Consider the following 17546-nt stretch of genomic DNA (forward strand, 5'->3'; position numbering starts at 1 on the left):
AAAGGAAAGCTATGGGAAACATAGATAGTGTCTTTGGAGAAGGGCATGGCAACCCTCTCCAGTATTCTTGCCTGGAGGATCCCATGGACAAGAGGAGCCTGGAGGGCTACAGCCCATAGGGTCTCACAGAGTCAGACATGATTGAAGCAACTTAGCATGCACACATGCAGACAGTGTATTAAATATTAAAAAGCAGAGTTATCACTTTGACAACAAAGGTCACTATAGTCAAAGCTATGGTTTTTCCAGTAGTCATGTACAGATGAGAGCTGGATGATAAAGAAGGCTGAGCACTGAAGAATTGAAGATTTCAAACTGTGGTGCTGGAGAAGATTCTTGAGAGTCCCCTGGACTGCAAAGAGATCAAACTAGTCAGTCCTAAAAGGAAATCAACCCTGAATATTCATTGGAAGGACTGATGCTAAAGCTAAAGCTCCAATACTTTTGCCACTTGATGCAAAGAGCTGACTCATTAGAAAAGATCCTGATGCTGGGAAAGATTGAAGGCAAAAGGAGAAGGGTCGACAAAGGATGAGATGGTTAGATAGCACCACCAACTCAACAGACATGAATTTGAGCAAACTCTGGGAGATAGTGGAGAAAAAAGGGGCCTGGTATGCTGCAGCCCATGGGATTGCAAAGAGTTGGACGTGACTTAGCGACTGAACAACAATGCATTTTTATTAAAGGAGATTGGGAGTTTTTCCCACTTAGAGTTTCCCACATAGGCTTCTGGGACGGGTGACTCCTGGCTGACCCAGTTGTACAATAAGGCTCCTAGTTCTTAACTTCCAGGGACTTGGCATGATGTCACACAGAAAGCACGATCTTTGAGGCTGGTCAGCTCTTTTTTTTCACATCCGTACTGGGAAAGGTTGGTGAACTTGTGCAAATTACTTCAATTCCCTGAGCCTCCAACTCTTTAGCTCTAAAATGAGGGTGAAAAAGATTACCTGAGAGGGTTGCTGTGAGGATTAAATATAATTTATTTGAAAGTACCTAGTGTCATGCCTGGGACACAATTAAAACTAAAGAGACATTAGTTTCCTTGCTCTTCTGCCCCACCCCACCCCCACCCCTCCGTCTCTGGGACCAGCTTTCCCATAGACCCAGCACCCCCAGAAACCCCAGAATCCTTGGAGGCAGGAACCTCTATAACCTTCATAAAAGTTGACCTTTCCCAGACCTTGCTTCTGCTATGGTGTCATTGACTTATAATGATTAACTCAATGTCATACCCGCTGAACCCAAAGAAGCCACTCTATTGACTATGTCAGGTATGAGAACAGGTTTATTGGGGACACGCAGTCTGAGGGGACAGTTGGAATCTCCCGGTAATCAACACTAACGTCCAGGTCATACCACTTACCTTCCAGAAAAGCCTTGGTGTTCAGCTTTGAAGTGAATGGATTTTGCTGTCAAAGTCCCCGGGGAACAGTCATTGCCCTTACTGCCCTTACAGTAACCGCATCTCCTCACTGCTGAAAGAGGTTTAGGATCAATAAGAGGGGATTATGATTATCCGTGATGCTCTTTGGTATTAAATTAAAATGCTTTCAGTGGTTGGTGGCCTGCTTAGGTGGCTGCCTATGGAACCTCTCATGTCTGTCATCCCCTTTCAAGGTTGCCCCAGCTATGGCATTCTCAAGGAAGAAGGCAGCCTCCGATAAGGAATTCTAGTGGGGTCTCAGCCCTGTGCTTACCCATGGGATGCTCAGCTGGCTGGAAACATCTTCCTTCTGGCACAACAGCTCCTTACTGACAGTCTCAGTGGAGAAACTGAAGATCAAACAAGTTTAATCTCTGACCCTCACGCCGGCCACCGAGCAGGGTTCTGTCTTCAGGGCAAGGGGGATCTGAAATAATTCATGTTGCTCTCATCACAGCGCTCTGCCTCCGCAGGAGACTGTCAGCTGCTTGGGGCCATCAATGTGACATACCTTTCTAGTTTTACACAGAGACTAAAATACCATTTAAATCTTATTCCAACATTTCTCAAATCAGGTGGGTATTACCAAGCATGAAGTCATCATCTAAAAAACTCAATTTTAAAGGGTTAGTTCTTTCAGAAAAAATAAGAAAGAACATTTCCTCCTGTTTACTCTGAGATTTGCTCTTTTTTTTTTTTCCAATAGGCTGGTTATTGTGCCTGTCTTAATCTTTTGAGATTAAGCTTCAATGTTTCACCTTGACTCCAATTTGCTCATAAATCTCTTCATTTTGCTTAATTTAAATGTTTTTGCCAACTTCATGGTTTAATAATGAGAAATAAAATTGGAACCTTAATGACTACTAAGGAGGGTATTTTCATTTCATCTGGAATTAACAGAACTGTGGAAGGGGCAGGCAGCCTGTCAGACCAGCTGCCACAACCTGAGCTGAAGCACACCAAATGCAGCTTGATGTTACACATCTCTTTATACCCAGGGTAATTCTCCAAACCGATTACGTGAAAATCCTTCAAATCCAGCTCTACTTACATCCACCTGATTGCTATGCCCCTATTGATTTGCTGCGAACTGTTCATTGAATTCAGGCCATCTGAGAAGCCCCCACGTCCTCAAAGTGTCCCTCTCACATGCTGCCCATTGTAGCCGAGGCACTCAGCTCCAATACACTTCAGCACAAGTTGTATAATGGGGGCTCCGGGACCACAATCATCAGATAACTAGGCAGGAGAGAGTATGGTTTCAGCACTTCCCCCTGAGCAGTCTTTCACTTAAAGGAGAGAAAGAACTCTAAAAAAGAGTTTTAAAACTCCTTTCTCGTAAGTTTACCACTGGAGAAAGCTATCCATCATGAGGCTGTGTAGCCTAGAATTCCCTCCTTATCCCAGAGCTGAGAGGAAACACTAGCTAGGTACTTTCCCTTGTGCAGGGAGAGGGGCTTTGGTTTCTTTTGCTTGTATAGAATATAGCAGGTCCTCTGAGACTGTCAGTGGAGAGGCCACTTGGTACCGAGTAGAATAATGGGAACCGGCTAGAGACAGAACAACCCATGTCTATAGGGAGCCTATTGGATGGTCAAAAAAATTAAGTTCAGCTTCTTCCACCCTAGTTATACCCCCACACGTATGTCCCAGGCCATCTATCCTCACCATGTATCACTGTTTTCTAAAAAGTATCCTGCAATGACTCATTTCGTATTTAGCCATCTGTTGGTTTCGCAGGGGGCGCTAGTGGTAAAGAACCTGCCTGCAGTGCAGGAGACATAAGAGATGCAGGTTTAATCTCTGGGTCAGGAAGATCTCCTGGAGGAGGGTACAGCAACCCATTCTGTATTCAAGTATTCTTGCCTGGATAATCTCATGGACAGATGATCCTGGAGAGGTAAGGCCCATAGGGTCCCTAAGAGTCAGACACAACTGACGTAACTTAGCAGGCATGCATGCAAGTCTTAGGGTAAAATGCTTTGTGCAATTAGAACTTTAATATGGACTGTCAGTTCCTCAAAGGTGGAGAACTTTGTTTTATATTTTGTGTTCATTCATTGATTGATTGGTAATCAATCCATTCATGATTCTAGCACTTACTATGTTGACAGAACAGTGCAAACTTACTTGTATGTAGTCCAAGGACTCCAGGAAAGTGTGATACCTAATTCCTGCCTTCTACTAGTTCAGAATCTTGTTGGATAAGCTCAGTGTATATGGAGAGAAAGTTAGGTAATAATGTAATAGCATACATTAAAATCATAATGATTCAAAGACACATAAAAATGACTAGAAGACAAAATTTTAAAAATGAAGACCTTTAGTTATTGACATTTGGGGTAGTTTTTTCTTATACTCTTTGGATTTTCCGAATTTTCTGTAATGCATGTGTACTACTTTATTAATCATAAAACACTAAACCTTAAAAGTATAAATCTGGTTGAAAAACAGTAACAGAAATGTCACAAAATCAAATTAAGATTCAGGGTCAAATGAGCAGCCCAGAAAATGAGTTCCTTCAGCTTTAAATGCCTTGTTCTTGAATCCTTCAGTATCTAGACAGAAATGTACACATAAGAGATGTCAAAAGAACTTTTTGGACTATATAATAATAAATTCTTGCTACATATAAGGCTTGTTGATGAAATAATTCCTTATTATGTCTTTTGTAATCACATTTTTCATCCTTAAATAAATCTCTTATTAATTTGTAACTCTGTGTCCTATTTCTCCAACAAGATCATAATATTTTGTGTTCTATATTATCCCCCCTTGTGTTATAGCTGTGTACATTTGTCTCCTCTTTTAAGTGACACTTTGAAGGCAGACCCCATGTCTGTCAATCATAGGATCTCAAGGTTGAAATGAAAAAGACTCCGCTAAAAATAGTAAGACTCTAGAGCAGGGCAGCTGTGTTCAAATCCTAGTTCCACAATTGACTTCTAAATTGCTGCTGGCCAAGTAAACTGGTTTCCTCTTCTGTAGCAGGAGGAAAATAATAACTCCCGGTCATGAATATAAAAATAGCATCTACAAAACACAGAGCATATTATCTGGTGATTATTAAGTCCTCAATAAAAGATAGAATATTACTATTATGATCATCTCCCTCTCCTATAAGGGATCATTATAGCACATCATCTAGTCTGACATCATAGAATACAACCGTATTGTTAATCCATGAAGATAATTCTGATACCATCAACTCTGCATACTCACGATGACGGGGAACTCAGCATTTGTTTACAAGTTCTTTCACTGATCTGTATCTGTATCTCAGCAACATATACAGTTAGTTCTAGGGGTTACAAAGGATAAAAAGTCCACACGAGCTCATCCATCTTCACATCCCTCAACAGCACCCAAAAACCTCGCTCCCTTCCATCAGGGCAAACATAACACTTAAAAAAGTTTTATTGGTTTGAATGGTCAGAATCACTTCTTTGGTCACAGAGGCTTGGGTATCATTTTAATAGTAGGGTATGAACTAATATGGAGTACCTGATTACTGAATGAGAGTCCTTCCAGATTTACAAGTCTAGAGGGCAAACTTCTAGATCCACAAGGCTTTGTGCATAATTTTCCTTATTTACATTGTTATCTCTGATCACTGAAGAGGACTCTCTCTGTGATCAAAAACAGAGCAGCTGGATGTTTGCATCAACTAAATGACAATTCTGGTTCATTGATGCATGCCGTATTAAAGCCATCAAACTTCATTGTTGTTAATAATAAGAAATATCACCAGACAACCTAATAAAAACTCTCCTTCTACTGGGATTCCATCTCTAAAGTAATATATTGAGCATCTCTGACGATGTCTCAGTATTGAAGCAGGTTGTTTCAAAAACGAACACAAAATACTAGTGGTGAACAAAGTTGTAGACTTAGAGTGATTTGTCTGCTTCAACAACAAAAAAGCAAGAATCCTAGCTAATAAAAAGCAAGCATATGCAGAACCCTGTCTGTAAGTTCTATTCTTCCTGGAGGAAAACCCTGCAGATGGGATCAGGTGATAGGATGTAATGGGAGAGACACTGGTAAAGCACATAGACAGGACTGGATTTGAGTATTTGCCTTTCACTAAAAGCTTTGTCTTTTACCAGCTGTGGAATTTTGGGTATGTTATTTAACTCCCAAATCCCGACATTTTTCTCTCCTGAAAATAGTAATATTTAATTCAGAAGGGCTGTCACGAGGATTAAATAAACAAATGCTTGTAGTGTGTTCGGTATGTAGCAGATACTGGAGAAGAGCTGGTTCTTTCTCTCTGCTCCTTTTCTACCTCTTTGATCTAAACACAAACTTCTTTGATCTAGAACTATTTTAGGAAAATAATAGCATTTTTCTCAGCTCATCAAAACTGGACAGACTTCCCAGAATGGTAATCAGTCTACATACTAGAGCTCTACTTTGTTAACTTTTAAACAATTACGATGTTTTCACATTTAAAAAGCAAATCACCAAGAGGAATTTCTTTCAGCTTTGCTGGTGAGTAAGGAGGAAACTGAATTTGGTTTTGATTATTTTGATAAAGATGACTGTATTTTTCCTGAGCAAGTACTACCTTGATGGGCTTATGTTGAAATGGAGAGCCCATGAGCCATGTTTTGATAATTTTATTTTGGAGCAGAAATCACTTTTTGAAAATAATGAGGAGAGAAGGGAGAAGGATGATTGATTTTTTCCAAAGCTGGTGTGGGAGTCAAGAGGCTGAATTCTTATCACCTGTTTAGAAGGCATGTAAACAACTGGAAGAAAACATCCTCTTGTACCTCCCAATTGGAACCAACTCTCCACCAGCCAATGAACATTATCAACCTGTTGTCCCCGTCAGGTTCACATCCAGTTAAATAAACGAAGTAATATTTTTGCCTGGTGTAAAATTTTAAGTTGCTTTGTGCGCAGTTGCTTTAAATCAGGAATGTATTTCTGCTACTTGGTTTCAAACCTTCGGCATTTTTATGTACATTTGCTCTCAGCTGAATTTGCCTCATTCATTCATGCATTCATTCATGGGAACCAAATATGTGCAAAGAATCCTATGCACTGTGAATGAATTAAAGATGGAAAAGGCATTTTCTCTGTACGTTAAGGGCCTTACTTACTCTGGTAGGTGGGAGTAAGCATATATGATTCAATGTAGGAAGTGATAGGGCTTCCCTGGTGGCTCAGACAATAAAGAATATGCCTGCAATGCAGGACACCTGGGTTCGATCCCTGGATTGGGAAGAACCCCTGGAGGAGGGCATGGCAACCCACTCCGGTAGAGAATCCCCATGGACAGATGAGCTTGGTGGGCTGCAGTCCATGGGGTCACAAAGAGTCAGACATGACTGAGCAACTAAGCACAGCACAGCTCAGGAAGTGATCAGGGAAAGAAAGATTGGGAATGTTCAGGAGAAGGAGAGATTATTACTGCCTTGGGGATGGGGATCATTGAAGATGTCACAGGGAAATGATATTTGAGCTGGATCTTAAATACAGGCAGGTTTCCATTTGCAGCAACTTGGACAGATCTAGAGATTATCCTACTAAGCAAAACAAGTCAGAAAGAGAAAGGCACATACAAAAAGTGATTTCTGCTCCAAAATAAAATGATCAAAATTTGACTCATGGGCTCTCCATTTCAACATAAGTCCATCAAGGCAGTGCTTGCTCAGAGGAAACGCAAGGGGCTTCCCTGATAGCTCAGTTGGTAAAGAATCCGCCTGCAATGCAGGAGATCCTGGGTTGGGAAGACCGGCTGGAGAAGTGATAAGCTACCCATTCCAGCATTCTTGGGCTTCCCTTGTGACTCAGCTAGTAAAGACTCTGCCTGCAATGTGGGAGACCTGGGTTTGATCCCTGGGTTGGGAGGATCCCCTGGAGAAGGGAAAGGCTACCGGCTCCAGTATTCCAACCTAGAGAAGTCCAAGGGGTTGTAAACAATCAGACACGACTGAGTGACTTTCACTTTCACTTTACCAAAATAATCAAAACCAGTTCAGTTTCCTCCTTACTCACCAGTAAAACTGAAAGAAATTCCCCTTGATGATTTGCTCTAAAAAGATGAAAAGATAAATACAAAGAAAGACAAATACGAATATGATATCATTATATGTGAAACCTAAGACACCATACAAATCAGCCTATCTATGAAACAAAAACAGACTCACAGACACAGAGCGCAGACTCATGGTTGCCAAGAGGGAGGGGGCGAGGGGAGATGGATTGGGAATTAGGGGTCAGCAGATGCAAACTATTATACATAGGATAGAACAACAACAAAGTTCTGCTTTATAACACAGGGAACTATATTCAATATCCTGTGACAAAACATACTGAAAAAGAAAATATGCATATATGCGTATATGTATAACTCAGTCACTTTACTATACCGAAGAAATTAACACAACATTGAAATTCCACTATTCTTTAGTAAATTAATATTTTAAATTTAAGAATAAGTTAAAATTTATTTATTGAAGAATAGTAGATTTACAATATTGTGTTAATTTTTCTGTACAGCAGAGAGATTCAGTTATATATATATATATACACATATATCTTTTTTCATTTTCTTTTCCATTCTCTAGAATACTGGAGTGGGTTGCTATTCCCTTCTCCAGGGGATCTTCCTGACACAGGGATCAAACCTGGATCTCCTGCATTGCAGGCAGATTCTTTACCATCTGAGCTATTGGTGACTCATACAGGGAGACTTTAATGGTGGAGAGTTTAAAGAGAAGGCAAGAGCTGGGAACTGCCAAAGGCAGAGGAGAAGAAAAGCATGGGATGGAGAGGGTATACACAGAGTAGAAAGCAGTGTGGTTTGACTGCAGGGTGGGATGGAGGAAAGGTGAGAAAAGTGTCAGGAGAAGGTTGAAAGATCAGCAGGGGCTGAATCAATGAGGAACTTCATCCTCTAGAAATCATGGCAGCCTCAGCAAATTTGTTGTTTTATTTGTGAGAGAAAATAGACTAGCTAAATGAAAACGTTGCTTCAGATTTCTATAGCTCACTAGTCAACTTAACCACTTACATTTTAACAATTTCATCGTGTGACCTTTCTGAAAATTGTTTCCTGCCTACAATGGACAAAGTGATTGACAAGTGTCGAGCAGAGGAATGTCAACCTGCGCTACTCTTGTTCTCATGAACTGTGTTCCATTACACTATCACCAGAACGTTTTGCCTGGTCGGTTATTCATGCCGGAGGAGTTCTGTTTTGCATCTGATGGGGGTGGAGGGTGAAGAGGTTTTAAGAAGTTAGCTCAGGCATCTTATCCCTCAACTGGGAATAGGGAAAAAGTACCTTTTACTTCATGCATCTACATATATGTTGGTTTAGAAATAAATTACATCCAAGATTGCTCAGGGAGAACTAAGCCACTAAAAGCCAGAAGATTAAACCCAGGAATGTTGTCTAGAAACACCGACAAACCCTGAAGTGATCGTGGAAACTGTCTTCTCTCTTTCAAAATAGACATAAGAGCCCTGATGGGAATCTCCCAGTCTGTGCTAAACTCACACACACACACCAGCTTAGCTTGAATAAACAGGGGCAAGAGAAGCACAGAGAAATAAATTTAAGTCTCTCTGTGCAGAAGTATTTTCCATCAGATTCTCTTTAAGCTACTTTTAAGTACTGTCACCACATTTGAGTGTGTGGGTATGAACATCTCCAGTAATGCTGTCCTCTGGGTGTGTGTGTTATCCTGCTTGTGACTGTCACATGTCACCTGGTTTTGGTGATTTAGCATGTTTCTCTAGGCCCACTTGGAGCTATAGGATTACAGATGATGTAGAATTGGAAGCTACATTCTGTTACTTTTCATGGATAATCTACTAAGACTCTAATCAGAACAATACAAGTAGAATAATTTTCCATGCAGCCTCCATGGGCTTTGGCTACCTGGATGGTTCAATGGACTGAAAAGAAAATCATTCTGAATGTTCCTGTACATCAGAGATTTGGGCATTTGGTTCTGTATTAGTTTTTTACATTGGGTCCACACTTTCGGTTCTGTATTTCACCCTCCTTCGGTCCAATTTAAAAAGTATTTAATCTTTTTTAAAAAGAGCTCATAATCCACTTCAGATCATCTCATTGCTTGTTTCACAGTTAGACTTTCTGTATTCTGTAGGTCTAAGCTGCTTGTCTCCATAGCTAATACAACATAAAGAAGCCCAGGAACGAGCTAGCGGTGAAAATTTCTAAACAGGACTGGCAGCAAATAGGAAGAAGCATAATAGGTGAGCCTGAATCCTGGGAAAAAGAACGCTGTGGACAAAACAAAACAACTGCCTCAACAAGCTACGTCTTATCAGAACGGCGCTGAATCCATCAACATGAATTAACCATATTTCATTCCCAGAAAAAGTGAACTCTTGTTTTTCTAGATGTCCAAAATAAATAAACTATGAACAACCCCAAGTCACAAACAGTCCTGCTTCCTCCACTACGCCGACCTCAGTTACCTGGAATCCTCAGCCTCTCGGAATGTCTACATGATTTGATTCCAAATCACACACTCCAGCACTTGAATATTTTGCGCTTTATCGTCACCGTTTCTTACAGGGAACTGTTGTCTTCTCAGACAGAAGACAGACACAGACTCTAATGTGGGGCTGTAGACCGAAGAAACACCCTCTCAAGGTCACTCACGAATCTAAGGAAAATTCCCAGCAGGATGAGAGGCCTCTTGGTCCCTGTTCCCTCTGACTTTTCTGCCATAGTCGAGAGAGAACACTGGATTGGGTACAAGGGATTCTGAAGGGGGAGCAGGATTCTGTAGCTAATTTTCTGGCAGGAGGATCATTGCGCTATGGGTCTGACCTCCATCCTCTATACAGACTCTACATATTTGCAGTAAGACTCTATGTATTTACCTTTGTAAATAAGTTCAATTCCCCAGATACAACTCAGTTACAATGCATTGGTTCTCTGACTCATTTCCTTCAATCCTGACCACTAAAATATTTACATGCATGGTCTCACTTAATATATAAGCAGATTATATGCTCAACTCCTTTTTTAAAAAAGTCATTATTGAATTTGCTGTAATATTACTTCTCTTTTATGCTTTTTGGCTGCACATTACATGGGATCTTAGCTCCCTGACCAGCGATCAAACCCTCACCCCCTGCATCAGAAGGCAGTCTTAACTACTGAACTGCCAGGAAAGTCCCTACACTCAACCTCTTTATGTCTCTTCTTAGGCCATCCACTTTTCTGCCATTTCTGATCAGAGAGTTTGTTTTCCATCCTACTCCCTTCACAAACGTTTTTCTTTCTTGATCTTCGTGCTAGTTCTTACGGTAACATTCAGATTTGGAAATTAGTATGAAATTAATAGAATTTGACGGATAACATTCTGTTGATAGTGACAGAAAAGCTCTTTCCAGGTTGCCCTTAAATTACAGTAGGGTTGTTGACCTCCTCAGTTTTAAAACTTAGACACATTTTCCTCTGTAATCAACACCTGTTGTGAGAGACAGATAGATAGAGTGGGTCTATATTTTTTCTAGCTTCCCTGGTGGCTCAGACGGTAAAGAATCCGCCTTCCAATGCAGGAGTCTTGGGCCGAGCCCTGGGTTGGGAAGATCCCCGGGGAAGGAAATGGCTACCCACTCCAGTGTTCTTGCCTGGAGAATTTCATGGACAGAGGAGCCTGGTGGCCTACAGTCCATGGGGCTGCAAAAGAGTTGGACAAGACTCAGCGAGTAAACAGCAACAACAAATATTTTTTCTATGAGAGAAGTTCTCTAAAGGCACATCATCACCAATCTTTGAGGCATGCGGTAGGATTCCCAGGTTGTCAGCCCCTGAGGACACTCTGTTTGGCTAACGTTGGAGGATTTGCCTGTGGGGTTGTGGGGAGAAGCCACCTTTCACAGAAAAACAAGCGAACAACTCAAAGCAACTAAAGGCTTAATTTTTCTCTTTGAGAGGCCCCATAGGAAGCACTAGCTTTAAGTGAAATCTTTATGAAAGGATTCCTTCTCTGTGAATTTTCCCAACAGGCCTCTTTGTTATTACCTCCAGAGAGTCGCCTACCCATCAGGGAACCAAATCCCCCTTATCGTGTCCAGACTGCTGCGCACACCCCACTGGAGGGAGGGTTACAAACGGTTCTCTCAAGCTTCACTCAAACCACCAACCTGCCGAGTCTGAAATGCCCCAGCCCTTTCTGGCCTTCTGCACCATGGGAAATCCCCCTTGGATTCCCAAAGAAAATTAAACTCCTTGGAATTCCAAACTAATAAACTTTCACAGAGCAGCCCCAGGCGGATTGGTTATCTTGATATTTCGGTCTCACCTAACCAATAAGAGGGCCGATTGGCAAGTTCCCAGGATGAATATTCTCATATGAGCATTGGATTAGAGGAAGCCAAAAGATTTTTGGCCATCTACGTACTCAATTTACACCCCACCTGGGTTCTGAGGTAGAGATCTTGTGACCGTTGGGGCCCTGCAAGGCAATTAAAAGAAATAAAGCAAAGTATTATATTTTAATTGATGTAATCTTCAAGCTCCCAGTGGAATCTGGGGTGATATCTGACTAGAGTTACCCTAGGTATCAATAGATGACTATTCTGTGAAAGTGCATTTAGGAAGACAAAACCCTATGAATCCTGGACTTCATTAACATGTGTATCCGTTTGGGGGTGGGAGGTGGGGATTGACTCTGTCTCCAGGACCACAAACTGAAAGAAGCCACCTAGATTTTTCTGGGGTCTGAACAAAGAGCCGAAGCGGGTGGGAACTGGAGAGACTGCAACAGAGAAGGGCAGGTGGAGGGGAAGACAAAATGTGGGTTTATATTTTTATTTGCTTTCAGAGTACCTGGATTTTAGACACACCAAACCACTCTTTCGAAACCCAGACAGCTTTCATCCATCACTAACATTTCAGGGTTTCTTTCTGTTTTATTGTAAATATTCCAGTCGAAGAAAGATAAACAGACAAGAAAAAAACAGCTTTATACAGTATACAGAGTCAGATAGAAAATACAGAATGGAAAAGAACGCCAACAACCAACAGATAAAAAGTGGAGACGAACCAAGGAAGAGAACTAGCTGGTTGCAAGTTCACTCAGCAGCTTGAGCGAGGTGCAACAATGGTTTCTGCAGCTGATAGATACTTCCTTGCGCTGTTAGTCTTCTCTTTATTCCATGAAAGAAACAGACTTTATAAATGATTCATGGGGACATTTACTTCACTAATCCATGAAAAAAAGTTTGTTATTGATCAAGATGTCTTGCTCATAAAAATGAGTTTTATTTGTCTTAAAAAAAAAAAAACAACAAAAAACCCTCCCCGCTTCACATGTGATCTGACAGTAGGGACCACATTTTCAGAAGCAAGGGCTGGAGTTGAGGGCAGCGTGGCACCATTTTGGTCTGCAGTCTGTTGGCCTCCAGGTGCCCTTCCCGCCAAATCCACGTTTCTTCAAGTGGTTCAAGCGAGCAAGGTTTTTTGAAAAAAGACTCGTGTCTGCAGAGCTTGCTGACATTTGATGAGTTAAGAGGAAAAAGGAAAAGGACTCAAATTCATGTGAGAGAAGAGGTCCCCTAGTACAAAACCGGTATCCTTTATTTGACTCCTCAGGGTACCCCCAAGATGGCTGCTCTAACCAACTGTCCTGGCACAAAGAAGATGTCAACCTAACGTCGATGGCAAAAACATGGAATTAAGCTCGTCGTCTTCCAAAGGTGTCTTTATGTTAGTACATTCAGAACAGAAACAACAGGAGGACAATTTTGATTCAAGGTGTTGACGGTGGGGGAGGTGATCATCGTCGCTATTTAGCTCTCTCTCCCTCTGGATTTCTAAGCTGACAAACAGAAATTGCATAGAATTTGTTTTCCATCAGAAAATGAAAACTCTGTGTGTGAAACTCCCAATTGGAGAAGCCAAGCAAAGGTCAAGTGGCTGCTGGGAAGGCTGCCCCTCCCGTCAGAAGATGCTGTGGACCCCGCAAGCATCTCACAAGTAGAGAAGCACTTTGCAGGCATCTGACAGCCTGCAAAGCATCAGTAACTCTGAGTGTGCAGACGGAAGAGAAGTGAGATGCTTCATGTGAAGTCACACAAGGGGGCTACTGCCCATGTGTCGGTAAGAACTCAAGAGTTCCTAGTTCCCAGGCCTATGCCCTGGCCACAAGACCCTACCTCTCTCCCAGGAACCTGGCAAATTCTTGATTACTTATGGTCTTTTTATATAATAAGCACACACACACACACACACACACACACACAGACACACGTGCGCGCTTGTACCCAGGTCTCCCATCTAGCAGCAAGAAGTCACCCAATCCAGGATAGCTCTGGCTTTATAGGCAGCTACTGAATTTCGTTAAAAAGAGGTGCAGGTAACAAAGGATGCCCCAGACCAGCAGAGTGGCCCCATCCCCCACCCCATGAACAGCGAGCCAAGGCCACTGTCCAGGAAGCTTGCATTGACCCTCTCTGCTCCTTAAACCAGCCCTGGGATAGTCAGTGCCTTCTGCGTTCCTCTCTCTTCTCTCCTCTTCAGAGATCACTTTCACCAAAGACCACACCAAACCAAATCACAGTGAAAGTCAAAAAGAGAAACAGAAAGAAGGGACATATTAACCTCTCAGGCATTTCAAGTTCTCTCAGTCAACTTTGAGTTCATTGGTTTGGGACGTTTTAAAAATTACTTTAATGGACCCTTTATTGGAGACTCTCCACCTAATTCTTCCCAAGAGCTTTCTCCACGCCCCTGTGTCCCCTGGTCACCACACAGAAGGGAGAATTCAGCACCTGGAGTTTGATGCACTGGCTGCTCCATATCCTAAAATTTAGGGAAATGGTAACAGAGATTATGGTGACTTCCAATCCCTAATGCAGCCTCCCCGCCTCCCGAAGAAAGCAAAACAAAGGAAGAGAATTGAGACAACAAAGGAGGGAAGGACAGCGAAAGAGACAACAAAAGAACATTAACAAAGATATACAAATCCAGAAAAGGAAAACTTCCCTGTTGAGTTTAATTTGTTTGTTTTCCTGTAAGAACTAGACCCAGGGTACAATGGCCCCTTCCTAGGGGGAAATTCCACTGATGATGCCACCAATTCATCTGACGGTCTGGACAGGGACCCCCACCCGGACTCTGTAGTTTAGGCAGGATGGGAAGGCCCACTGCGGGGAGTGGGGGCTTGTGGCTGGGAGGCAGAGAGTCCCTTGCCACTTGGGCGCATCGTCTCTGGGGTGGCCCCAGCTCCCCGGACCAGGGCGCCGTCTTCGGCTGGGGCGTCAGGCTCTTTGATCTGTTTGTAAAGTTACTGGATCCAAAATCCGGAGAGAAGGGTGGACGCTGTACAAGTCCGAGGGCCCGGCGGGCAGCAGGCGCCGGCCCGGCGCATCCCGCCCCCGCAGCGGACCGCGGAGCCGAGCATCTTCGGCGGCGGCGGGGTTACTCGGGCTCGCTGCTGTTGGTGGTCTTCTCCCACTCCAGGCTCTCCTCGCTGCGCGCCGGGGACGGCCGCGCCCGCAGGCCCTGGAAGCGGCGGCACTCGGGGCACACGCGGATGTGCGTGCAGCCGCGGGCCACCAGGGCGGCCTCCTGGGCCAGTCTCTGCGCCAACTGGTCGGGCTCCCCGGCCCCGCACAGCTTGCCGTTGCTGAGCGTCGCGGTGCCCCGGGGCCGGCGCTGCTCCTCCGGGATGGGGGGCCTGGGCGGCGGCAGCCCAGAGCGCCGCCGGCGCGGATGGACAGTGTCCTGGCATAGGATGATGTTACGCAGCTCGCTCACCATCTCCTGGCAGACGGACCCCTGCAGGACACGAGGAGGTCACAGCCCCATCTTTCAAGAGCAGCCCCATAGGGTCCCCTGCGTGCTAGTTCGGGCGAGCGATCAGGGCGCAGAGTTTCAGAATTTTATCATCTTAAATGATCGATGGCCTTTCAACTCATCCTCTCACTTCCACCCGCTATTTAATATTCAAACATCCTCCATACTATCGTGTGCAACAGCCCTACCAGCTGGTTCTTTCAACTTTGAACACCTTCAAAGGCAATGATCACACCACGGTGGGAAAGCGCCCCTACCAGTTTTGCATATTTCCCTTAAACGCTGCTTCCTTCTACTGACTGAATTCCTCTCCCTGAAATTGTCATCAATTGATCCCAGTTAAATTTGGACCTTGAAGCTGACTAAATAAGTAATCCCTCTACCAGATGTCAGTCTTTCAAGTATTTGAAAAAGCAGCCCTGTCTCCAAGAACATTCTCTTCTCAGGCTAAAAAGTCTCATTTCTTTTAATCAGCTGGTTATGGCTGGAGAGGCTGCTGTTCTAACAAGAACTGTACAACAGCCATCTACTCCTGCAGCTCTCCTGATAAGAAACTCGTGGGTCCAGCTGTGTTTTCGAATATTTTGGATTTGGACAAGGTAATACAGTGAACATAAAATACATTATGTATCTCTTCCAGTGGGCTCTGGGGGAGACCCTACATTCAAACACATTAATATTTCTGTAGCAAAAGGTATATATGCTCACACCAAGTGAGAGAAAGACCATAAACATTAGCCTCATACAAGTCCAAGTTTAGGTTTGTCACCAAATACGCTGGCATCAAACAAAAAACTTGGAACTTTATGTACTGAGCTTTTTAGGTTTCAGAACTGCGAATGAAGAATCTTGAACCTGTACCATGACAATCATGCTTAGTCACTCAGCCGTGTCCGACTTTTTGCAATTGCGTGGATTGTTCCATTAATTGTTCCATTAGGGGAGTCTACTTCTCTGTAGCTGCTTCAGGTAGAGGGTCTGTGTAAGCTGGGTTATTTTCCCAAGACCTCGCCCATGGTCTGGATGTACCTTGAAAAATTCAGTGAGGAGTTCAAGCTCTCCCAGGTTCCTCTGTCCATGGGATTCTCCAGGCAAAAAAGACTGGAGTGGGTTGCCACGCCCTCCTCCAGGGGAATCTTCCCAACCCAGGAACTGAACCCAGGTCTCCTCCATTGCAGGTGAATTCTTTACCATCTGAACCACCAAGGAAGCCCATGACTCTCATGGTTATACCCATTTCACAGATGTGGAAATGGAGCTAACAAATAGCTGACCTAGAAGTTGAATCTAAACCTACCTACTTCAGAGTGAGTACATGCTCTGCTTTGTTCTCTTCTCTGTGCTGGAAAGGACACTTCCCCCCCGCCCCAGGATGGGAGAAGGAACTTTCTTTTCTTTCATGTTCTCTCTTCCACTCTACCCATTCTATCAGCAGAAATGGGAAGTTGCTTTACCATAGTCAAATAGTTCATGTAGCCTTTACTCTTCTTTCTAGATGTTGGGAGAGCTTGAACTCCTCACCGAATTTTTCAAGGTACATTCAGACCATGTGCAAGTTCTTGGGAACATAACCTAGCTTACACAGATCCTCTACCTGAAGCAGCTACAGAGAAGTAGACTCCCCTAATGGAACATGGCCTGAGTCAGGACTAGACTCAAGACTGTCAATAAATAGCAGACACTATGCAAGTCTTGACTTCTCTGTGCTTCTAATAATAACAAAAGCATCTGCTGCTGCTGCTAAGTCGCTTCAGTCATGTCTGACTCTGTGCGACCTCATAGACGGCAGCCCACCAGGCTCCCCTGTCCCTGGGATTCTCCAGGCAAGAATACTGGAGTGGGTTGCCATTTCCTTCTCCAATGCATGGAAGTGAAAAGTCAAAGTGAAGTCGCTCAGTCGTGTCCGACTCTTTGCGACCCCATGAATTGCAGCCTACCATCTCCTGCCTAATCTGTGTGACAGAATATACCAACATATATGTATTGACTGTCAAGTGAAGTGAAGTCACTCAATCGTGTCCAACTCTTTGCGACCCCATAGACTGTAGCCTACCAGGCTCCTCTGTCCATGGGATTTTCCAGGCAATAGTACTGGAGTGGGTTGCCATTTCCTTCTCCAACTGTTGTTGACTGTCAACTAAGTACCAAATACTGTGCTTTGTAGTGGGAATACTGACACAAAAGACTGAGTCCTTATTTTGGGTAGTAAAATGCCTAGTAACCAGGCTGGTTTGAAAATAATTGGCACACTGTGTGAATGCTCTATGCTCTGGTTACAGGGGTGGTGGAAGGGAGGAGAAATGAGTAGCGTTC

At 43.4% G+C, this 17546-nt stretch overlaps 1 protein-coding gene across 2 annotated transcripts in view; it reads right to left on the minus strand.

Annotated features, from left to right (window-relative positions):
• GRIK4 (glutamate ionotropic receptor kainate type subunit 4) overlaps positions 14395 to 17546 on the minus strand; it is a 505937-nt gene continuing 502785 nt past the window's right edge. For both annotated transcript variants that reach the window (XM_018059644.1, XM_018059645.1), the window contains exon 20: positions 14395 to 15215. In XM_018059644.1, the coding sequence (XP_017915133.1) occupies positions 14856 to 15215 (360 nt within the window). In that variant the 3' untranslated portion in view covers positions 14395 to 14855. The remainder of the gene's footprint in view (positions 15216 to 17546) is intronic.

Source organism: Capra hircus, chromosome 15, assembly GCF_001704415.2.
Source record: "Capra hircus breed San Clemente chromosome 15, ASM170441v1, whole genome shotgun sequence".
In the NCBI taxonomy this organism is placed as follows: domain Eukaryota; kingdom Metazoa; phylum Chordata; class Mammalia; order Artiodactyla; family Bovidae; genus Capra; species Capra hircus.